Source organism: Mytilus galloprovincialis, chromosome 9, assembly GCF_965363235.1.
Source record: "Mytilus galloprovincialis chromosome 9, xbMytGall1.hap1.1, whole genome shotgun sequence".
Lineage (NCBI taxonomy): Eukaryota > Metazoa > Mollusca > Bivalvia > Mytilida > Mytilidae > Mytilus > Mytilus galloprovincialis.
In genome coordinates, this window is record NC_134846.1 from 71,697,289 (window position 1) to 71,722,684 (window position 25,396).

The window sequence follows — 25,396 nt, forward strand, 5'->3', positions numbered from 1 at the left end:
TACACTTTGTATTCAAAATAAATAAATATAGCGATAAAAGTGTCATTGCCTTATAGTGCTGAAACAACTTTATTTTTTTTCAGAAATGGACAAAAAGACACAGATTTATTCAGAATGTCATACCGATGAAGATCACATAAAAATATTTGGAAAAATCAGAACTATGGATTGCAATATGGGACAACATCCCTAATGCGCCTTGAAATGAGGAACTCAAAAGTCACGTGTAAAGAAAAAATCTCTGTGTAGTGATATTGGACATGTTTCTATTTTTAACAAATGACTGAACTTAATTATTTGTGGTGATTAGGAAAGTAGAGGAACATAGAATAAATGTGTAAAAACTATGGAGCTATTGAATGTGTTCAAAGTATTAAATTTTCATAGAACTTATTGTGTTAAAAAGGGGATATTTTACCACAAGGAGCCGCATCACAAAAGGATGTTCGGGGTTTGCTAATTTACGGAAAAAGTAATCTCACTTCGTACCCCGAAAATTTAACCACATATGTGAAAATGTCACAGCTTCGAAACGAGCTATCATACATATCCAAGTTTACGATATGGACTGAGCTACAGGAAAAAACGTTACCATTATCGCCTATGGAAAAACAATTAAAGATATTGAGCCAGATAATTATTTAGTTGCAAAATATTTTAAATGAGAGCTGAAATTTTTTCTATCTTAAATATTGAAGCCAGCTGAAGGACGCCTCCGGGTGCGGGAATTTCTCGCTACATTGAAGACCTGTTGGTGACCCTCTGCTGTTGTTTTTTATTTGGTCGGGTTGTTGTCTCTTTGACACATTCCCCTAAAAAACATCATCAACCAGGATATAACATTCCAAATATTAATTTATTATACTAATATATCAGTTGAAATCTCAAGCCACTGTTTTGCATGTTAACAATGTAGGACATGTCCCAACAGAAAATCAATAAATATGACAGTACAATGTACTCTTAGCACAAACACATAAGGTCACTGTGAAATAGACATCTAGGACAAGAAACAGTCAGGTATACCAAACCAGTTTGACTAGATGTCTAGTTTAAAACCAGTTTGACTAGATGTGTCCTATATTTCGACAATGTAAATGACATGAGGACCTGCATGGGTTTTTTTTAAATCTGTATTCTTTAAATTTTTAAGGCATTTTTCTTTTAATAGCCTTAAAAATAACTCTCATTCTGTAAAATTCTCATTAAATGATTTTACTATTTAGTCTTTCTGTTACAAGATTATTTATCAATTCTGTACATTGATCATTATTTAATCAGCATTGCATTACAGTTACCTAAGTTACCTTTTTATTTTGCACAGTTATTCTTTATATTTTTGCACCGCATTAAATTATTCTCTATTCCTTATTTTGTTGTTCATTTTCTCTATTCTCTATTTTTTGTTGCTATTACATGTGTTCTCTATTCTGTAAACCCCATTCTAACCCTTATAGGTAAACTTCTATTGTATGAATGGGATAAACTGACCTTTCAATTCTCAAGGCTAAATAAGTATTTTATAGGCTAAATACAAACTTACCAGCTGTCAAGGTAGAATTGTAATCTGAGTGATACCGGTGTTACTCAAGTCACCATATGATTTTTTGTGAAATGAGTCCATCCATCATTTGTTCTATCTTGACATAGGTATAGTCAGATAATTTAAGTACCTGCCATCTTAAAAGTTCTCACCCAGATACAAATTTAGTCAGAAACTGTAGATTCACTTATTCTTTGTGGATGAAAAAAAAAATTATTTTTTGCAGATGTTCAATTTCATGGTTTGAACTTGCTGTTGCAGGGGGTGAAGTGAATACTGCCGCTAATTGCAGTCTTGTGATAACACACTTTAATTTGGTAATTTCTTAATGATTTAAAAGTTCTCACCCAGATACAAGTTTAGTCAGAAACTGTAGGTGCACTTATTTTTTTGTGGATAAAGTAAAAAATGTATTTTTGCGGATATTTAATTTTAATGGTTTTAAAAATGTCTGCATACAAGCCTATAGAAAATTTGTACCTGTAGCCACAAAAACCACAATAATTGGTATTCTATGATTAATAATGATACACAGTAATTAATAACCCTGAATATCTTACCTTGACACAGGTAAAGTCAGATAATGACCAAATCTTGATGGTACCATCTGCTGATGAGGTAACAGCACACTGAAACATATAATGGAATTTTACAGAAATAAATAATTCAAATTCCTTCCATAGATCACCTTTGCACTATGCATATTTGACCTGAATATTTTAGTTAATTCTACGACATTATTGTCTTTATATTACAAAAGATTTAAAGTCATATGAAACCTAAAATTGAAAAAATTATGCTTGATGATTTTTTTTACTTAAATGGATAGTTTTCATTATAAAACTTATAAAAGTGCATATACTTTTTAATTTGTTCACATTCAGAAAAAGTTTACTTTATTTTAATTGCTTGCTTCCAGGAAGCAATTCGCCGACATATTTTTCGTATATGCAAGTGACCTTAGCGTGACCCGTCTTGTAAAAATCCGGTGATTGCAATACGCATTCGTGAATCTGTCAATAAAATAAACAATTATCTGATTGTATATGTTAAACACATGCTCAATATCCATGCTTTTTGTTGATTGTTTACTATAAGGTGACAATCTTCTTCTGCTTCAAAACACGGCAATTAATGAACTTCCATATTTGTTTAATCATAACAGACAGAGAAAAATAAAATTGTGCTCAGAAGACTAAGTTTATGATATTTACGTTTATTAGTTCAAGAATTGGATAAACATTATTTTTCACCAGCCACTCTTTTCATATGACTTTAAGTATTTAATTTAACTGATGTTAAAGTAAAAAAATAAAATCTGTGATTGAAAACATGTACTGTTTTCAAATTTTCATTTTTTCTACAACAGCATAATTTTTTTTATCTTAAAATACTCAAATGATTAGAGGAAAACATGATATTTATAAATAAAAAAAATGTGTCTATGAACACAAAGAAATTTCACTATTTGAATTTTCAAATATCTTACAAATCATTATGAAATAAATTCTTTTACCTGATCAACAGGTGAAAACTGGACACACCAAATTCCCTTCCGGTGGCCTCGTAATACTCCAATCATGGATAAATCTTTACTGACCCATAACTGAAATAAACAATTAAATGAAGCTTCCATTACGGTTGACTGATCAGTTCTGGCTATTAAACTGTAAAATATATTAAGCTGAAAAAAAGATTGGCTTTAAATGTAAAACTTCATCAATAATTATTTAGTAAAGAAATTAAATCCTGATAAAATGCATGTATCTTAAGTATTTATAAATATTCTAAAAATTAAAAAAGCTTCCAGCTTGAAATATAAAAGAGGAGTAAGGACATTAAATACCCTGCTAGTTAGTTGATGAACAGACAAGGTTACAACAACATGAACTTAAATGTTGCAGGGGGTAAAGTGAATACTGCTGCTAATTGCAGTCTTGTGATAATCAATTTGGTAATTTCTATGTTTTATGATGCAACATAACTATGCAGTGAAGTCCCATGTTTTGAAATGTAAAATACCTTGGCAGTTTTATCCTGAGAAGCAGTGACTATATATTTATCATTAGGTGATACTGCAATGCTATTTATATCTTTGTCATGTGCCCGTTCTGTAGCTCGACAGTGTAGGTTATATTTAGCATCACCGACATCCCACATTTTAATTGTACAGTCTTCTCCACCACTTACAACAAACTTTCCACTTAAACTAAAACAAGTTCAAACAGATCTTCTTGGCACAATTCTATTATCAAAAATGCATACATAAAAGTCAGAGATTTATTTTCAACACAGTTATTCTTGCCATTGTGTAATTTGTACCAGAAAATTTGTGAAGTTTTGAAAAAAATTTGATAAATTTACAAATTTTCAAAAATGGTAAGCTTGTAGTCCGCTCTCAAAAAGTTTCATCAATGCAATCATTTTTTGGTTGACTGTTAGACAAAATATGAAACACTGCTTATCATTGGTGTGTTTGATTTGTCCTAGCCAGTCCTGTTCTCCTTTCTTGTTCTTTCCTTACAATACCAAATACTATGAATTACTAGGAGTTTTCCTGTATACCTAAGCAACATGACAGGAGTCAATAGTGGAGCATAAAAGGCTTACTCTTCCGGTGAACTGGATTTCACCCTGGGTTTTCTGTAGGGTTTGTGGTAATCAATTTCTAGGTGGAATTTTTCCCCTGTCTGTTTATCATTTTGACTTCTTTTTTTTTTGCCAAGAAATAATTTCTCCTTCTCTAATGTATGTAACAGTCTTACTCATCTTTTAAACTCACCTAGAGAAGATTATAGACCCTACAGAACTTGTGTGACCTTGACCTTCACCACAACAGTGAACCATCCCTGTTTCGGGGTCAAGGTTCCACATCCTTATGCTGTTATCCTGGAATGATATAATTTAATTTAAAAATGTGAAACTGGAAACTTATAATATTGAAATGTCTTCTTAACTTAGACCATATTTAGAAAGTTTCTTTTTTAATGACAATATTTCTGTTTAATGTACATTTAAAGGGGAAACAATAATTTTACAATGGAACAGGATTACTAAAAGACAAAATATTTACAGATGTGTTTTCTATGAAAACTGCTTATATCTGCCAATAAAATATTTATTCAGATGAAAGCATTCAGTTACAACAATATATCTTATAAACCATAACACCTTATTATTTAACATAAGAACAATGATTATATAGAGATTAATACATGGCCTTTTCCATATCAGCCTGGGTATCATCTCGAGACCCCCATATCAGCCTGAGACGGAGTCAAGGTGCTGATATGGGTCAAGGAATGATACCCAGGCTGATATGGAAAAGGCCATGTATTAATCGCTTTATCATATACTTCCGACAATAGTTTTATGTAAATAAACTCATCATAGATACCAGGACTAAATAAGGCAAATAAACAAATGCAATAACTAAAACAGTCAAAAACTTTATAAAGAAGTTAAATTATGAATCAAATATACTATAATTGTCCAACAACAGCATCACTACATCTATGTATGGTAACATTTCCTATAGAGCCATTTTGAAACATTGAAAATTTGGAAGAGTTTTATGATCATTATTACTCCATGTTTGTTGTACTATAAAATGATTCAAATTGTCAAGGGCATTTGTTAGCAAGTACTAAACTGGGGACAAAAGTTCCCATAAATTTTGACATCGCTATAAAAAATATCTGACGTCACAATGGAAAAGTCAACAATTGATACCAGAAACACCGGAAGTAACTTGCATGAAAAGCACTGATATGGGTTTTTGCACGAGACGCCCCTGATATGGGTTATCAGACCGGGTGGGAAATTATGGCTTGTGTACTTCCGCTCATTACACATATGCAAAAGATATCATATCAATGCTAAGTATATGATAAATCTAATTAATTCTATAAAGATCTCTTGATTACCTGAAGATAAAACATACTTGTCCTCTTTTTTTAACATTAACACTAACGATTAAAGGTGAGCTAATTAAGTACTTACCTTAGATGCAGTAGCTATCATATTTGTATCTTTGTGGACAGCTATACTCAGTACAATATCTGTATGACCATGTAATATTTGGCAACTCCAAGTTTTCACATTGTAAACTTTCAAATTTTCTGAATTTGTGCAAACAACTAGGTGAGAGTCATCTTTACCAATAAACTGCAAATCTAATATCTCATCTGTATAGCCACAAAACTGAAAGAAAAATGGGATATTTGTGTTAAGTTCATCCACAAATTGTCTAGACTCAGAACAGTTTAGAGCTAGAAAGGCAAATGATACCAGCGGTACATTCAAACTCCATAGTCCAAAATAAACTTAAAATAAAGAACTGAAGAAGACCAATGGCCGAAACATCTCCAAAAATTGGTTTATTGATACAATTATACAAAAATAAACTGTCGATGCCATGATTAAATTCAAATTCTGTTTGTAACATTGTTTGAATCTGTTATTGGATACATAAACATAATAAAAGTAATGGTATTTTTTATTATGAATAGAGGAAGATATTTGTCAATACAAACCAACCATTTTTTTAAACAAGATTTATAAATACTTAGAGCAAAACTGATTAAAGATCTTGTTCTGTTATTTTATTTTATTATATCAGCATTGGGAAAATCTGAGCCTTCAGTACCATTTTTTCATGTAAATAACAAAAGCGTAGTTTGTTCATAAGACATGGACTTCAAACAACATAACAAATAATCATTTGTGAGAAAATATAATATTGATTGTGCTGAACTACAATATAAGTGTATGGTATTCAAGAACCGTTCTGTAAATATTTTTATTGAATGCTCTGCAGAGTAGATGAAGAATGTTCACTAATCCAATTGACTATATGATAGTTTTCTTTTTTTCTGTCAGAATGAATAACTGATATAATTTATTCCTTTGCATAAAAGGTCTGTTACATCGTTATATAATAACGGGAAATTCTGTATTTCTTTCTTGTATTTATGGAAAATGGGAAATTAAATGAAGATATGGGTTATTATCAAACAACTTTTGTCCACAATTATAAATATTTAAAATTCCTAGTAATATTCCTACTGATATTTGTAATTTGATATTCCCAATTCCTATATACATGGTTTAATGTGTTTATTATAAAATGCATTTACCTGTTTTTGTATTTCAATATTTTCTATATTATACATTGATATAGTATGGTCAGCCACAACGACTGTCAAGTTTTGTTCTGATTCAGTAAACCATGCTTGTGTTATAGTTTGGCTACCAGTTTCTGTCTCAGACTTTAATCCAAGTCCCATAAATTTGGAAAATACACATTTTGATTTTTTAACATTCCATATTTTCATAGATCCTGAAAAAAATTATTAATTGAAATTAATTAGAGAAAAATTAAGAACAAATCAGCATGTTAAAGTGACCAGTTACAGTCAAATACAGTAAATCACTACTATCGGTCAAAATGCTATTTGATGTCCAAATATGAAATACAGACCGACAGGTAGTTGGACAAAAATCAGATGGACTACCTTGTCACTGCACTTTACAGCAATTTCAGAAAAGATGAGGGGGGTGTTACAATAAAGTATTTCATTTGATGGTTTGTTTAGGATTTTTAATTAGTAAGTAAGATGTATAAATTTATTGAAAGCCATAAAACAAAAAGAAACTATAAACTAGCTCAAACAATCAGCAGTCATCTATTGATAATGGAAGTTTCTGAAAAATCTGATTATTTTTAAATTTAGAATAAGAAATCATGCCAGTAGTTATCCCTGAGCAGAAATAAATCCAAATCTCACATTAGACAATATTGTAAGCAGTTTAGAGGGGGTCAGACCTTTATAGGGACTCTGGGATCAGGTGTTTTTAAGCTTGGGATTTTGGGATTGATCTTTTCGAGAATCCGAGAATTCTTTTTTCGAGTTTTGGGATGCTGAGATTTAAATTTCTTTAAATTTGGGACCTCAGGATTTCATGTTTTTAAGCCGGGATTTCAGGATCAGGACCCCTCCGACCCCGCCTCAGTTTACTATCTTACCTTTACTTCCAAAAGTAATAACATGATTTCCATCTTCTGTTACATTTAAATTTGGGTATTCTGAATTCTCTGGCAGTAGTACCACTGATTCTACATTCTATAAAATAGTTAAGTATAGTCTCCATATTAATTCAGCTGTATCTAAAAGCGCTTTCAAATACAAGATCTTAAAAAATAAGCATGATATGTGTATGAATTTTTCTGTTGAAAATTGATCGAATTTATGTGTATTAATATCTAAATAATGCCTGAAAGATATTTTTATCACAAAACACATAAAATAAATGAATTTCTACCATTAGCATGAAAGTAAAAATTACCTCTAAAATAGGAATAGTTTTGATAACTTGTAATTTTTCTACATCCCATACAGCCAGTATATTGTCTCTTCCACCACTGAAAATATATTAAACATGTGTTAGAAATTCTCAATAATATTAGTTCAATAAATAGGTGTTATCATAATACTTTTATGATGTTCTAGTTTTGGGTTATTTCTTAGATTTTAAAGTATGAATATCAGGATTAAGAAAGACCTTCAAGGATCTAAAGTAACATCATAAACTAACAAGAATGTGTTCCCAGTACACGAATGCCCCACTTGCACTATCATTTCCCATGTTCAGTGGACCGTGACATTGGGGTAAAAACTCTAATTTGGCATTAAAATTAGAAAGATCATATCATAGGGAACATGTGTACCAAATTTGAAGTCAATTGGACTTCAACTTCATCAAAAACTACCTTGTCCAAAAACTTTAACCTGAAGCGGGACAGACGGACGGACGAACGGACGCACAGACCAGAAAACATAATGGCCCCCTACTACCGTAGGTGGGGCATAAAAATTATAAAGATTTTTCCTTCTAGTATTTGAAAGTCATCACCTTTCAACATATTTCTTTTGTGCTTTTTATGAAAATGCTGTTTTTTTCCCCCTACAAATGACCTACTTATATTCAAACATATAGAATTAAAATTTTCTAATAAGACAACAGTGTTGTACATACCTGTATAATGTCTTCCCATCAATAGAGAAACAAAGGGAGGTAACAACACTGAAATGAGCCTCTATTTCAGCTATACAGGTACTTTTCACTAGATCCCAGACCCTTACTTTGTTATCATTGGCTGAAGAAAATAACTGGAGCTTCTCTTGAATTGGATGGAATTCTACAACGCTGTAAACATAATTTAAGATTTACCTGTTGTTGTTAATAAACATAGCTTTTCCACTTGATTTATGTCACAATTAAATTTGCAATTGTCATTTGTAGTTTGAACATACTAGAGATCAAAATGAATTTATATGTGGGAGTTGCTCACTACGAAATAATATATAGACTTTTAAAAGTCAGTCGCAGTAGCAGATCCAAAACTTTTCATAAGTTGGGGCCCCCTCCCGTCATGCTCAGTGATTCCCTATATAACAACAACAAAATTTCCCACAAAAGGGGAGGGGCCTGGACCCCTGCCCCCCCCCCCTTTGGATTCCGCCTATGAATCTTTCTGTATTTGCTCACTTTAACTCATGAATAACTAGTTTATAGAAAAAAAAATCTTCAGTCTATCAATTCCATTCTCTTTTCTTCATCTAAGCTGTATTTAAGTAGTGTTTTTAAAGCAGGTGATATCTTGCTTTCCCTAGAACAATAAGTAACATATGGAAGGATTACAGATAATTCTAAAGTATACTAGAACACACCCGTGATATCGCGGGTCCGTGACTGAATTAAAGTATATAACTATGCGTAAGCCTTATTTTAGTATTGGTATTGTCATCTGATAAAGTCGTGCCGATTATAAGATACACAGTTTTCTCTGCTTTCAAATCTTTCTGTTTGAACCCGTCGACCTCGAACTTTTCAATTATTGGTAATATTCAGGTCCTGGAATTGAGTATTTTTTAATCAACAGCATTGTCCAATAAAGTTCAAATCTTTGATTCGCTGTTTTTCGTCATGCCCGCTAACAAATTGAAAACTGTACCTATACGCCTTAGTCCAAATTTTTAGTATTCGTATTGTTATCTTAGAAAGTTTTACTAATTAAAAAACTACAATAGGGAACATTTTGACAATGATTGAATTTAGTTGTGTCGACTTTGTGATTATGACCCGTGTATATAGTAAAATCAAATACACCATTTGGTGGTGCGCCTGTTAGATGCGGAACGTACAGATAAGGTAATGGGTAACAGGTGAATATACTTTTGGTATCGGTACCGGATTCGACCCGGAACTTGTTAATTATTGGCAATATTAATTATGTGGAAAACAAAAGGGTCTGGAGTGGTGTAATTTTTAATCTACACAATGGTCCTATATTAGCTATATATAAAGTTGAATTCTTTGATATGTCGTTTTTACCTGATGCCGGCTGATAAATTGGACCTCGTAATTTTAGTATTATAGATATATATAGATATGTATCATTGTAGATTACAATGTATGAATGAAATATTACATGCAAAATATTCTATCTATAAATACCTGACAACCCCTTGGTGACCTCTAAGATTATGTGTACAGTATTGTCTTTCTATATCCCATAATTTAATTGATGAATCAGAACTTCCAGTGGCTAATAATGTAGACGTCTTATCAAAAGTCATTGCTGTCACTGCAGAGTTATGTATTGCCTACAAATAAGCATGTTTCATATAAAAGTTAAAAACTATAACCTCTTGGATTCTTTTAAAAAAAAAAGTATTTGTAATTTAGGTCCAATCATAAGCCTGAGAGACCTGCAGTATTCTAGAATTATTATTTATTTTTTTAAATCACAATGAGAAAGGCTTTAAAACAACAACTTGTTGAACCAGCTGGGTTTCCTTTTATAGTACATTTTGTGTAACATGTTCATTCCTAAACACCCTACATCTCTCAATTCTTAGCAAAGATTGATCATCTTAAAACAAACATCTCATATCAATATGAATGCTTTGCAAATATACCATGATATTACTGGAATACATTACTGGTAAGCCATTTTTTAGAGCAATCTTGGAGCAATGCCAACAGATATCTTTGAAATTTCATTGTACTTTGTCAAAAAAAAAAAAAAAAAAATCCATTAAAATGCTTTCCTAACTTCATAGTAATGATAGTAATTGGTAATAATAAAGCTAAAAATAATTTGAGCAGGAAATCAAATATATATATATAACTAAATGTGTTTTATTTAATTAAACAGTGTTTTCTTACTTTGTAAGAAGCACAGTTTTTCTGATTTCTATAAAAACAAGGAGATTTTTGTTTGCACAAACAAGGATTCTGACAAACTAATGAACTTATATATCTTACTTTCCATGTTCTTGTTATAGATTTCTCCTTCCATAACCATTGTCTAAGAACTAAATGTCTTGTAGCAACAATCAGATACTGAAAAAAAGACACATACAATTTTTAGCTCTGATCATATGAATCTAAGTTTAACTTCACAAAAATATAACTTAATTCTGTTGAGTGTTCTGTGCACCACTGTTCAAAATTTATAGTTCAATTTATCCAAGAAATGCAAAAACTTCACTCCAAAACACTGAATAAATTGATAAGCTAAAATAACAAACACTTTGCTTAAGGTACTAAACTACAATTCAATTTTCATCTACTGAGGATTAATTATTATTAGTTGGATACCAATTTTTGAGGGTTTTGTGGGTATAGGCGAACCACAAATTGAATGTTCAACAAATAACAAATTTAAAATAGGCTTTGAATGCAGTGGTTGGCAAACCACGAAACCAAATATCCATGAAAATTGATACACATGAAAATAAATGAATCCACAGTATATGCATATTTAATGTAGATACAATCACTACTTAAATTTTAAATTCTAAGAATCAAAAAATACTTTGTCATTGATTGTTGTATTTCCAGTTTGCTGGATAAAGATATTTGAAGGCTAATAATCACTTTACTGTCACATTCAAATCATATGGAAATAAATGTTGAAGTATTCGCGTTTTACAAATATTTAAGCAACTTAAAAAAGAAAATACATTCTGGCTAATGTTCTGTAAACATTTCCCAGTGAATCTTATTTGAAAAATATTTACCTTGTCATCAGGTGTGATACAATAACAGGTGATTTCTTCATCTTCCTCCTAAAACATATAGTTTTTCTTATTACATGTACTATGTATACATGTATGACTGTTAAGAAAGAGCAACACAAATGTATGTTACTTCATACCTGGTCAGTGGGTTACTTTTGTTACTTATTCTTTTAAGTTTCATGCAGGAATTTGACCAATTTTCTTATAAAATCTTTACATTTTACCAGACATTGAAAGACCAGTTATTAATGCAAATTATACTTCAATAAAGGTATCTAATTTTGAAAAACTGTGTCATTGTATGCTTATTTTGTGAATTTATTCATTACCATTCCATTTTTCTCAGGAAATAAAATAACTTTCCTTTAATTCCAATTCCTGTTTTATCAAGGATAATTTTGAACCAACTTTTTGTGACTTGTCTGTGATTTTTCCTTTTGTTACATTTAGAATGAAATTCAAAACAGTGTGGCTGTGGCCATTGATTGACACATTAAATTCATCCATTGACTGGGACAATTTACGTGAACGTTTGTCTGTAACGACCACTGTTCACGACGTACCTACGATAGACATTTAAACTGTGGGGTCACCAAAGGTTTCTTAACGCCTTTAATTATAAAATAATTCGAAAAAATTAATCAGGAATAACCTTTATGTTTTGATTTATATAATTGATATAAATCAAAACATCGTGTTATTTCTGATTAATTTTTCGAATTACTTTATCAAGGTGTTGAGAACCTTTGGTGACCCCATAGTTTAAGTGTCTTTAAAAAGTACATAGTAAGCAGTGGTCGTTACATACAAACGTTCACCTAAATTGTCCAAGTCAATGGATGAATTTAATGTGTCAATCAATGGCCACAGCCACACTGTTTTGAATTTCATTCTATAATATTTGTGTTGGTATTTTTGATTATGACCGAGATCTCTCCTGTTGTAGCATCCAAGAACTATATATTATACCAACCTGCTCTAATGTTTCTGTTACTTTCCCAGTTGTTATATCAAGGACATTCACTTTATTGCCACACCCACAAAATAAAAGTTCTCCATTTTTACTTCTCTGAAGAAGAAAAAAATATTATCCATTACTAACATATTCATTCTATTACCATTCTCAATTCTATCATATCAAGCATTTCTATATGATTTTACAGGTATATATGGTTCCCACTATTCTAGTTACATAAAAATATTCAAGGATTTTTCAAGATTATTCATTTATTTTCGAAGAAGACATAGGTGAAGAATCCATAAGATACTTTTGACTTTTAGACAATCTGGATGAGCCATCCTGTACAGATGTTACTGATTACAGTGGTGAGAAGTTGGTAGATACCTGGAGTCGATTTCACAAAAAAAATTACGACTAAGATTGATCGTTAAAGTATACTAATTTGTTCATGACTTTTAAAAGACCAATCATAGTCGTAAATTTTTCTATGAAATCAACTCCACAGCTGGAAATAATGGGAAGTGTGCAATTACAAAAAGATTACTTTAAATTTTACAACACACTGCCAGGCTGCAGAGATTCTTACTGATTTTTACTGATTTTGCACAACTCAATGGTATTTCCTGGGAGGACTGACATATTTGAAATGATTTCATAGCATTAAATAGGCATGCTCAATGCTAAATTAAGAAAAACTAGAGGCTCTAAAGAGCCTGTGTCGCTCACCTTGGTCTATGTGCATATTAAACAAAGGACACAAATGGATTCATGACAAAATTGTATTTTGGTGATGGTGATGTGTTTGAAGTTCTTACTTTACTGAACATTCTTGCTTCTTACAATTATATCTATAATGAACTTTGCCCATTAGTAACAGAGAAAAATATTTGGTAAAAATTTACATAAATTTACCAAATTAATGAAAATTGTTAAAAATTGACTATAAAGGGCAATAACTCCTTAAGGGGTCAATTGACCATTTAGGTCATGTGGACTTATTTGTAGATCTTACTTTGATGAACATTATCGCTGTTTACAGTTTATCGCTATCTATAATAGTATTCAAGATAATAACCAAAAACAGCAAAATTTCTTTAAAAATTACCAATTGGAGGGCAGCAACCCAACAACCGGTTGTCCAATTCATTTGAATATTACAGGGCAGATATATATTGACTTGATTAACAATTTAACTCCTTGTCAGATTTCCTCTAAATGATTTGGTTTCAGAGTTATAAGCAAAAAACTACATTTTACCCCTGTTCTATTTTTAGCCGTGGTGGCCATCTTGGTTGGATGGCCAGGTCATCGGACACATTTTTCCAACAAGGTACCTCAAAGATGATTGTGATTAAGTTTCAATTAATTTGGCCCAGTAGTTTCAGAGGAGAAGATTTTTGTAAAAGATAACTAAGATTTACGAAAAATGGTTAAAAATTGACTATAAAGGGCAATAACTCCTAAAGGGGTCAACTGACCATTTCGGTCATGTTGACTTATTTGTAAATCTTACTTTGATGAACATTATTGCTGTTTACAGTTTATCTCTATCTATAATAATATTCAAGATAATAACCAAAAACAGCAAAATTTCCTCAAAATGACCAATTCAGGGGCAGCAACCCAACAACGGGTTGACCGATTCATCTGAAAATTTCAGGGCAGATAGATCTTGACCTGATAAACATATTAACCCATGTCAGATTTCCTCTAAATGCTTTGGTTTTTGAGTTATAAGCCAAAAACTGCATTTTACCCCCTATGTTCTATTTTTAGCCGTGGCGGCCATCTTGGTTGGTTGACCGGGTCACGCCACACATTTTTTAAACTAGATACCCCAAAAATGATTGTGGCCAAGTTTGGATTAATTTGGCCCAGTAGTTTCAGAGGAGAAGATTTTTGTAAAAGATTACTTAGATTTATGAAAAATGGTTAAAAATTGACTATAAAGGCCAATAACTCCTAAAGGGGTCAACTGACCATTTCGGTCATGTTGACTTATTTGTAAATCTAACTTTGCCGAACATTATTGCTGTTTACAGTTTATCTCTATCTATAATAATATTCAAGATAATAACCAACCAGATGCTCCGCAGGGCGTAGCTTTATACGACCGCAGAGGTTGAACCCTGAACGGTTGGGGCAAGTATGGACACAACATTCAAGCTGGATTCAGCTCTAAATTTGGATTGTGATTAAATAGTTGACACAGCATAGGTTTCTGACACAGAATGAATGTGTTCTAATGAACTTAAAATTTTTGTTTTCTCTTAGAGCAATTCACTATGCTGTTGAATATTAATCCTCTCAAAACAAGAATGTGTCCTCAGTACACGAATGCCCCACTCGCACTATCATTTTCCATGTTCAGTGGACCGTGAAATTGGGGTAAAAACTCTAATTTGGCATTAAAATTAGAAAGATCATATCATAGGGGACATGTGTACTAAGTTTGAAGTCGATTGGACTTAAACTTCATCAAAAACTACCTTGACCAAAAACTTTAACCTGAAGCGGGACAGACGGACGGACGAACGGACGGACGAACAAACGGACAGACGGACGGACAGACCAGAAAACATAATGCCCCTCTACTATCGTAGGTGGGGCATAAAAATGTTTGAAGAAATTTTCTTTTTTATTTATGAAATTTCAAATGAGAAAAATTGAACCCAATTTTTTTAATCACATCCCCCTTTCCCTTATTCCAAAACTAATCTCAATTAAAATTTCTAATGGAGTTTGCAACAATAACTACTCATTTAAATACATCATAAAATATTAAGATGTAAAAAAAACTGCTTATCACTGAATGTTATTTATTATAATTTATCAGTTGGTAGTAAAAAGTGAATATACATTGTATATTGTATATAACAAAGATTTAAGTTGATTCTGGACAAAGAAAGATAACTCCAATTAAAAAAAAATCTTGCTATTGCACAATATTTTGCAATTAGATATTTCTTGCTTACTATTCTGGACAAAGAAAGATAACTCTAATTAAAAAAAAATTTGCTATTTCACAATATTGTGCAATTAGATATTTCTTGCCATTGCGCAATACTGTGCAATTGAAAAGACTTGCTATTGCACAATACTTAATATAATAATTTTAGATCCTGATTTGGACCAACTTGAAAACTGGGCCCATAATAAAAAATCTAAGTACATTTTTGGATTCAGCATATCAAAGAACCCCAAGATTTCAATTTTTGTTGAAATCAGACTAAGTTTAATTTTGGACCCTTTGGACTTTAGTGTAGACCAATTTGAAAACAGGACCAAAAATGAAGAATCTACATACACAGTTAGATTTGGTATATCAAAGAACCCCATTTATTCAATTTTTGATGAAATCAAACAAAGTTTAATTTTGGACCCTGATTTGGACCAACTTGAAAACTGGGCCAATAATCAAGAATCTAAGTACATTTTTAGATTCAGCATATCAAAGAACCTAACTGATTCATTTTTTGTCAAAATCAAACTAAGTTTAATTTTGGACCCTTTGGACCTTAATGTAGACCAATTTGAAAACGGGACCAAGAGTTAAGAATCTACATACACAGTCATGACAGTTAGATTCGGCATATCAAAGAACCCCAATTATTCAATTTTGATGAAATCAAACAAAGTTTAATTTTGGACCCTTTGGGCCCCTTATTCTGTTGGGACCAAAACTCCCAAAATCAATACCAACCTTCCTTTTATGGTCATAAACCTTGTGTTTAAATTTCATAGATTTCTATTTACTTATACTAACGTTATGGTGCGAAAACCAAGAAAAATGCTTATTTGGGTCCCTTTTTGGCCCCTAATTCCTAAACTGTTGGGACCTAAACTCCCAAAATCAATACCAACCTTCCTTTTGTAGTCATTAACATTGTGTTTAAATTTCATTGATTTCTATTTACTTAAACTAAAGTTATTGTGCGAAAACCAAGAATAATGCTTATTTGGGCCCTTTTTTGGCCCCTAATTCCTAAACTGTTGAAACCTAAACTCCCAAAATCAATCCCAACCGTTCTTTTGTGGTCATAAACCTTGTGTCAAAATTTCATAGATTTCTATTAACTTAAACTAAAGTTATAGTGCGAAAACCAAGAAAATGCTTATTTGGGCCCTTTTTGGCCCCTAATTCCTAAAATGTTGGGACCAAAACTCCCAAAATCAATACCAACCTTCCTTTTGTGGTCATAAACCTTGTGTTAAAATTTCATAGATTTCCATTCACTTTTACTAAAGTTAGAGTGCGAAAACTAAAAGTATTCGGACGCCGGACGACGACGACGACGACGCCGACGCCAACGTGATAGCAATATACGACGAAAAATTTTTCAAATTTTGCGGTCGTATAAAAACAGCAAAATTTCCTCAAAATGACCAATTCAGGGGCAGCAACCCAACAACGGGTTGACTGATTCATCTGAAAATTTCAGGGCAGATAGATCTTGACCTGATAAACATATTTACCCATGTCAGATTTCCTCTAAATGCTTTAGTTTTTGAGTTATAAGCCAAAAACTGCATTTTACCCCTATGTTCTATTTTTAGCCGTGGCGGCCATCTTGGTTGGTTGACCGGGTCACGCCACACATTTTTTAAACTAGATACCCAAATGATGATTGTGGCCAAGTTTGGTTCAATTTGGCCCAGTAGTTTCAGAGAAGAAGATTTTTGTAAAAGTTAACGACGACGGACGACGCCGGACGCAAAGTGATGGGAAAAGCTCACTTGGCCCTTCGGGCAAGGTGAGCTAAAAACAAATATGGGGAGGTTTTACTGGTTCTTCATTTTGCAATTTCTTTTTAAAACAACTTTTATAACTATTTATATCTGTAAAATCATAATATTAATAACTAGCTGATATTACTTAAACATTGATTAAATTTCAAGAGCAAAGTCTTACCTGTATTTTTCCACCCGTATAAAAAGCTTCATGCTTCTGACTCACTGCAAAACTAAAACAGAAAAAGATATTTATAAGAGAGAGTCAACTTTCAAATAGTACATATACATAGTTGCTAAATATAAACTTCGTTGGCTGACTAAATTGTTAAAAGTATAATAAAATTGACAAAAAATAAGTGAAAAGTTGTCATAACATTGGGTATTTCATAACTTCTTTTAAGCATGCATGAATTACCACATCTGGAGAAAATTCTAGATTTTTCTAGATTATATCAATAAAAAATAAATATTTTTAAAAACCTTTGATAAATTGATTCTTTCATCAATCAATGTCTATACATTGATTTGGTTTGGATGGAATGAATCCTGAAGTCTGAGAGTTTTGACAGGTTTCCAGTATTTAAAAAAAAAATTGTTGTAGTTAAACTTTGAAACTTTTTGGACTGCATGCATTAGGAGTTATACAGCTTGTGCTAATGCCTTCAACTTTGCCTTCAGAAATAGACATGACAAATTAAAGCTAATTTTAAATTTCTGGATACATGTAGTGAGTGTTTGTAAATTACTACATGCAAATTAATATAGTATATACAAACCACGAATTACTACATGCAAATTAATATAGTATATACAAACCACGAATTACTACATGCAAATTAATATAGTATATACAAACCACGAATTACTACATGCAAATTAATATAGTATATACAAACCACGAATAGAAACGAAAAAGGTAAGTCTTTTTAAAAAGATACATGCCCTTATATGTATGATTTAATGACAATATGGTATAGTAAATTTGCTGGAATTAAGCAGATACTGTATACTGAATTTTCAATCTTCCTTGTTTTGTGAAAAATCAAATGTTGTAGTATGGAAAAATTGGAGGATCAAAATTTAGGATCTATTGTTATTGTAATACTGTATTTATAATTCGAATGTACCAAAACAGGTACTTCAGATCGGACAAACAGATAAAATGTACCCTCTTTTTAATATTTAGTGCAGTTTTTTCAATATTCAAATTTATAAATCCAAAAGTGTTCTACAATGATCACCAGTCCTTCAGCTTTAATTTGATGCCAAAAATACCTAAATAGCCTACATATTTTGAAAGTTACACTCATGCGTAGGAACTATTTTGTGTTAAATATGTACTACTTTCTGGTATGTGCTTTCTGGCCGGGCCTGAATTAGTGGTGTTACACCTATATAACCAGTGTAATTTTTCTGACAAAACAGTTGGTTAAAAAAAAAAAATATTTTTGTATTTTTGTTATAAAAGTGTCAAAGTAAATACTTTGACAAAATTTTATGAAAATTAAACGAGCCAAATTAATTTTAGTGAAAGTGTTAAGTACTAATTCGCTATAAGCATGATTAGCATCCAGTATGATTCAATTTTGTTAAAATAAGATAAGAAACAATGATGATGAATTATTCACTAGCAAGTGAACTAGATATCATTGAGATGGGAGCCATCTCTGTGGGCCCCGCTGTGAATAATGTGCATTAAAAAATTGTATCTTTACCATAGGACATGGGTTTGTCAACTGAAATCAAAGTTTTTGACCTTGACCTTTGACATAGGAAGTTGTAAATAAATTATGACACACCCTTTGGTGTTGGTTTATAAACATGTCAAGTATAAACTTTGAAATGATAACGATTCTCAAGATATAGAGCGGACACGATCTTTACCATAGGACATGGGGTTGTCAACTGAAACCAAAGTTTTTGACCTTGACCTTTGACCTAGGAAGTTGCACATAAATTATGACACACCCTTTGGTGTTGGTTTATATACATGTCAAGTATAAACTTTGAAATGATAACGGTTCTCAAGATATAGAGCGGACACAATCTGGGGTTGTCAACTGAAACCAAAGTTTTTGACCTTGAACTTTGCCCTAGGCAGTCGTTCATAAATTATGACACACCCTCTGGTGTTGGTTCATATACATGTCAAGTATAAACTTTGAAATCATAACGGTTCTCAAGATATAGAGCGGACAAGATCTTCACCACAGGACACATGGTTGTCAACTGAAATTAAAGTTTTTGACCTTGACCTTTGACCTAGGAAGTTTTACATACATCATGACACACCCTCTGGTGTTGGTTAAAATGGATGTCAAGTTTAAACTTTGAAATCATAACGGTTCTCAAGATATAGAGCGGACACGATCTTCACCACAGGACACAGGGTTGTCAACTGAAACCAAAGTTTTTGACCTTGACCTTTGACCTAGGAAGTTTTACATACATCATGACACACCCTCTGCTGTTGGTTAAAATGGATGTCAAGTATAAACTTTGAAATCATAACGGTTTTTAAGATATAGAGCGGACACAAAGTTAAAGTGTTACGGACGGACGGACGGACGGACGGACGGACAGACGGACGGACGGACAGACGGACGGACGGACGGACAGACTGATCACTATAGGGCGACCCGCCTTAGTCGGCGGGGCCCTAATAATTCGACCTACATGAATTCCATATTCATGTAAACTTCAATATAACCCCTTATGCTTAGATATAGACAATGATAAATGGATTATGCAGGATAATAGATTGATGTGTGTTAGACTATTAAAAGAAAAGAATGTCAACATTAAAAGTGAAACAAAGGTAAATCATTTGATTGACTGTTGAAATTCGATACACAAAAAATCTTTCCTATCGAGTAAAATCGAAAATTTACTGATTTCTTTATCCATGTTAACAATACACCTATCCATTCTCCTGCCAATCATCAGTTAATTGACCAATCACATGTGGTCAATTTACCACATGTGTAAACATTTGATAGTAGCATGTGGTGTCGGACATAACCTCGGTCAAGCTTTCTTATCTGAACAGTTAATTTGATAGAATTTTTTTGAAATTTTTGCAATTAAATCATTAATAATATTGTTTTAGGGAAAGTAATCAATGTAGGAGGGTAGAGGAAGGTCAAGTTGTCAATTTCCAACAAAATAAAAGGTTATTCCAATGAATGAAAGTAATTAATAAATCAATTAAAAAGGAATAGGATGGAAGTGCTTGATTTTAAAATATTGTTTACATGCTAATAGTATTTAAAAAAAAATGATAAAAAAATATATATTTTGAAACACAAGATTTCGATTGGTTTACAAATTGAATTAGAATTCAAATTGATATTTTTTTCATTCATTTAAGAATTTATTATACTATAAAACATCCAAGTTAGAATGTGTTATTTCTTGAAATTACATTATATATATCATAATGTAAAGATTCAGCAATTAAAGAATTGAATATAGAAATGAAAGTATTTATGTTTGTACTGTTATTCTTAGAATTTTGTTAAAAGGTAGGGGAAACTTGAATAACAATAAAAAGATATATTTCAATGAGATGCTTCATTAGTAAAATAAAGTGTTATTTTGATACGACTTGGTCTTCTGTGGGAATATTTACTGATTAAACGGGATTATTATTATATATTTTATAAAAAGAAAAAAAAAGTAGTGAGAAGTTTTGGATATATTTTATTTTTCTTAATTTGAAATTAAAAAGGTACAATGTGCAAAGATTTCTGTTTTAAAAGGATAAGAGTCTATATGAATTAAAGCCAAGACGAACTTCAATGACCAAATATACATGTAAGCAAAAAATGAATGAATTTTCTTTTGTTCTTTACTTTTTACTTAGTGATAGGAATTTTAATTATCAGTATAAGTTATCTATGGGCATAAAAAAGGAAAATTGGTTAAAAATTATTCAATAAACAATTATTAGGTACTGGATCAATGATGCTTGTTTTACAAGTTACCCACTGCAGTGTTTGTCTACATAGTAAACATATTTAGCCATGCTTAATTAAACCTGTAATTTATCATGATAATTTATCTTATCAATCTTATCATATTCTATATCTTGTTGTGAAAACTAAATTTTTGTGAATGAAAGTTATAATCTAGTATAGCTTCAAATTTCAATATTCTATTTGTTTCTTTTAATTTAGTTTAAATGGTCAGAATTTCATTAATCTATCTCTCAACTCTTGAAGAGTAACTATTTTAACATATTTTAACACAAAAACATATATATATTGCTCTTCTTTATATTTTTTATAACATTTTCTTTACTTTGTTATTATCCAATGTTCATAATAACCGCCATTTTGTTGATTAGCTTGACCTAAGATGCTGGGTTGCCATGTGTTGCTAAGGGGGGCGGGCTTATCAGTAGATAGTGGAAAGGTGTATTAAAATGGAAATCAAACAGACATAGAAAAAAATCAAGAGGCAAGAGGCCCATATATCTATTCATATTTATGTTTATGTGTTGAATTTGTAATGTGACTGTCAGTTGTTTACTACTGTCAAGGAATTTTAAAAGGAATGGAAACGCGGCCGACTTCAAAGAAAATATTATGATGCATCTCTGACTTAGACCGGGTGTTAATTACACCCCATTGCTCTAACTGGCTCATTACTTATCTGGTAGCAGTTATCAAACTTGGTCATTTAATCATGATATGAAACAGGGAATTGTTTATTTACATTTGCAGATATACAATTCCTTAAATGAAATAAACAAAAACTACAATCTTAAACAAAGTTGCTTCTGAAAACATTTTTATTCTTGTTCCTCGTCTAGATACTTCACGAAGGTATGCAGCAATTAAGATCAATTAAAAGATGAAATTCAACATTATACAAGTTGTTTTTTTTAAAAGAAAAGTAACACAAAAAGTTAAAAAATTAAGTTTTATCAATTTTGGAATATGACTTGTATAGAAAAGTATAAAAGGAAGGAACGTTAACAGATGTATTTTTTTATCTGGATAAAAGAACTTAGATTATATATGTTATAAAAAAACACCAGTATGGGATATCCATATTGCAGGTATAACCTATCATGTATCATTAATAAGCTATTTTTTGTCATATATATATTTAAGCAGGAACAGTGTATACTATAAACTATAGGTTGTCCCTGATTTAAGGTGTCAAAAACGGCGAACACACCGGTTAATTAATTTAATGCTAAATTATGCTGTGGTGTCATCCAAAATTTAATTAGAATAAGTTAAAACTTTTACACATTCACATATTATTTATTGTAACGTCGAAGGAATATTTTGCGACCTCTAGACTACTGCCCTCCATAAAAAAGGAAGGAACTGTTTTGCTGCTAAGATTATAAAAATTTGCGGTAACCTTTAATAATGACAAATTGCAATATCAAACATCCATTAAGTATAAAAATAGTGTTTGACAAAAAAATAAATGAATAAAATCATTTATAAAACGACACAATCAATCCCAATCGGAAGTCTTGTATACATTTTTTGCCTGTAATTTCCAACTTCCGCGGTGTCGAACTTGACTGAAAACAAGAATGTGTCCAAAGTACACGGATGCCCCACTCAATCATTTTCCATGTTCCATGGACCGTGAAATAGGGTAAAAATCTAATTTGGCATTAAAATTAGAAAGATCATATCATAGGGCACATGTATACTAAGTTTCAAGTTGATTTGACTTCAACTTCATCAAAAACTACCTTGACCAAAAACTTCAACCTGAAGCCAAAAACTTTAACCTGAAATTTGCACTATCATTTTCTATGTTCAGTGAACCGTAAAATTGGGGTCAAAACTCTAATTTGGCATTTAAATTAGAAAGATCATATCATAGGGCACATGTATACTAAGTTTCAAGTTGATTGGACTTCAACTTCATCAAAAACTACCTTGACCAAAAACTTTAACCTGAAGCCAAAAACTTTAACCTGAAATTTGCACTATCATTTTCTATGTTCAGTGAACCGTAAAATTGGGGTCAAAACTCTAATTTGGCATTTAAATTAGAAAGATCATATCATAGGGCACATGTATACTAAGTTTCAAGTTGATTGGACTTCAACTTCATCAAAAACTACCTTGACCAAAAACTTTAACCTGAAATTTGCACTATCATTTTCTATGTTCAGTGAACCGTAAAATTGGGGTCAAAACTCTAATTTGGCATTTAAATTAGAAAGATCATATCATAGGGCACATGTATACTAAGTTTCAAGTTGATTGGACTTCAACTTCATCAAAAACTACCTTGACCAAAAACTTTAACCTGAAGCGGGACAGACGGACGAACGAACAGACGAACGAAAGGACGAACGAACGGACGAACGGACGCACAGACCAGAAAACATAATGCCCCTCTACTATCGTAGGTGGGGCATAAAAATGGAGTCAATGTGAACTATAAACATGGGATTTTGAAATATCATAGCAAATTCGTTTTTATCACCATTTTCATAAAACCAACACTAAACGTGAAAAAAGTTTAAGCTTTTAAATTGTATTTCAATGTCACATCTATTTCAAGTAGTTATTTAACCCATACCAAAATACAAAGTGTCGATGTATTTATTGACACACAACTTGAAATTTTCAACATGTTTTTGAAATAAATCATTTACATAGTAGCAATTACATTGATTGATTGATTGTTGGTTGCTTTACGCCGCATTAGCACAAAAAGGCTATATCGCGGCGAAAGTAGTAGCAATTACATTTAGCATTCGTAATTTAGACCAAACTGTAGGAAAATATTCCTTCTTTAAAATGATATCTAATTTTCTCACTTTGTTCTTTCTACTTTCCAATATTTAAAAGAAATCTTAGTGTACTCCCAGATTGATAGACATATTTTGACAGAATAATGTACATGATGTAACTGAAAACTGAAATTTCGAAAATCGGGCCAACCTTAAAAATATGTTTGTTTGCAGTTTTCCGACTGTACCTTCAGACTGAATGGTCGGTAGGTAGGAAAAATATTTTATTTTATCAGCCAAAATACAGTTTAAACAAGCAGTTACACTAAACCAAGTTTCTTGTGAAGAAAAAAAAAACATTTTAAAACAACAAACACTGGACATGCTGAAAACCAACATCAAATGAACAGGCATTTTCAGATAAAAAACTTTTTAACCAAAACTGAAACTTTAACATAGTGTCATTATCCAATTTATGACATAAAATATGGTATAATTATTAAATACTGGAACACTTATAAACAAGGAATGTCATTATGACTAGAACTGTTTTAAAGAAATATATTCAGACATGTATGCTTCTTGACTAGAATGTTTTCATGAGTAGAGTATTTTCATCAGAAAAATGTAGATATTAAAGATTTATAAGACAATGTATTAAAGAGTGTATTTTTAATAAATAAAAAAAAATAACCATTGAATCTTCCTCTGACAATTGAAAAAAAGGCAACTTGAAACAAAATTATTAAGACATTCGACTGTTTTCATATTTCTAACAATATTTAATTATATGTGATAAGGTTATATTTTTGCCAGGCTTTAATGAAAACCAAAGAAATCTAAAGTTTGGGGTGAAATCCATACCACCCCATTAAAAGTAAATGGTCTGTACTGAAATGCTTTTAATGCATAAAAAAAATTGGCAGCATAGCTCCTAAGGACATGTTTTAATTGATTTCACACAGGCCACACAGTTTGGGTATATTTAATACTGTAAGAAAGAGAATAATTGCAATGAGTGGGGCAGCCCCCCTTAAACTAAAGGAGCATACTCATTGCAATCGAAGATAGATTTAATATAGAGAGTATATTTATTTTTCAAGCTATTAAACCATTCATTTTCTCTACATCTTTGTGTAGTTAGGGTTGCTTCTTATTGATTTGGCATGATCTATATCCATTAACATTTCAAATGAGCCCAAAATTTCTACGTACAGGCGTGTTTACAGATATCCATGAAGATTTAAGTCACAGAGAAGTGGTTTCATCTTTGTCGTCTTCACAACGATTTGTAGAAAATATGCCATACTTCAAGCTGCTGTCGAATTATTTAACCACTGAAATTG

General features: G+C 31.6%; 1 protein-coding gene across 2 annotated transcripts in view; it reads right to left on the bottom strand.

Moving 5' to 3' along the window:
- LOC143045841 (transducin beta-like protein 3) overlaps positions 1-25,396 on the bottom strand; it is a 46,584-nt gene that overhangs the window by 18,365 nt on the left and 2,823 nt on the right. For both annotated transcript variants that reach the window (XM_076218639.1, XM_076218638.1), the window contains exons 2-15: positions 17,508-17,559; positions 12,608-12,703; positions 11,635-11,682; positions 10,877-10,954; positions 10,064-10,212; positions 8,582-8,752; positions 7,892-7,967; positions 7,572-7,668; positions 6,682-6,884; positions 5,546-5,746; positions 4,326-4,432; positions 3,566-3,752; positions 3,060-3,149; positions 2,104-2,172 (exon numbers count right to left, since the gene is read on the bottom strand). In XM_076218639.1, coding sequence (XP_076074754.1) covers positions 2,104-2,172; positions 3,060-3,149; positions 3,566-3,752; positions 4,326-4,432; positions 5,546-5,746; positions 6,682-6,884; positions 7,572-7,668; positions 7,892-7,967; positions 8,582-8,752; positions 10,064-10,212; positions 10,877-10,954; positions 11,635-11,682; positions 12,608-12,703; positions 17,508-17,559 — 1,624 coding nt within the window. The remainder of the gene's footprint in view (positions 1-2,103; positions 2,173-3,059; positions 3,150-3,565; positions 3,753-4,325; positions 4,433-5,545; positions 5,747-6,681; positions 6,885-7,571; positions 7,669-7,891; positions 7,968-8,581; positions 8,753-10,063; positions 10,213-10,876; positions 10,955-11,634; positions 11,683-12,607; positions 12,704-17,507; positions 17,560-25,396) is intronic.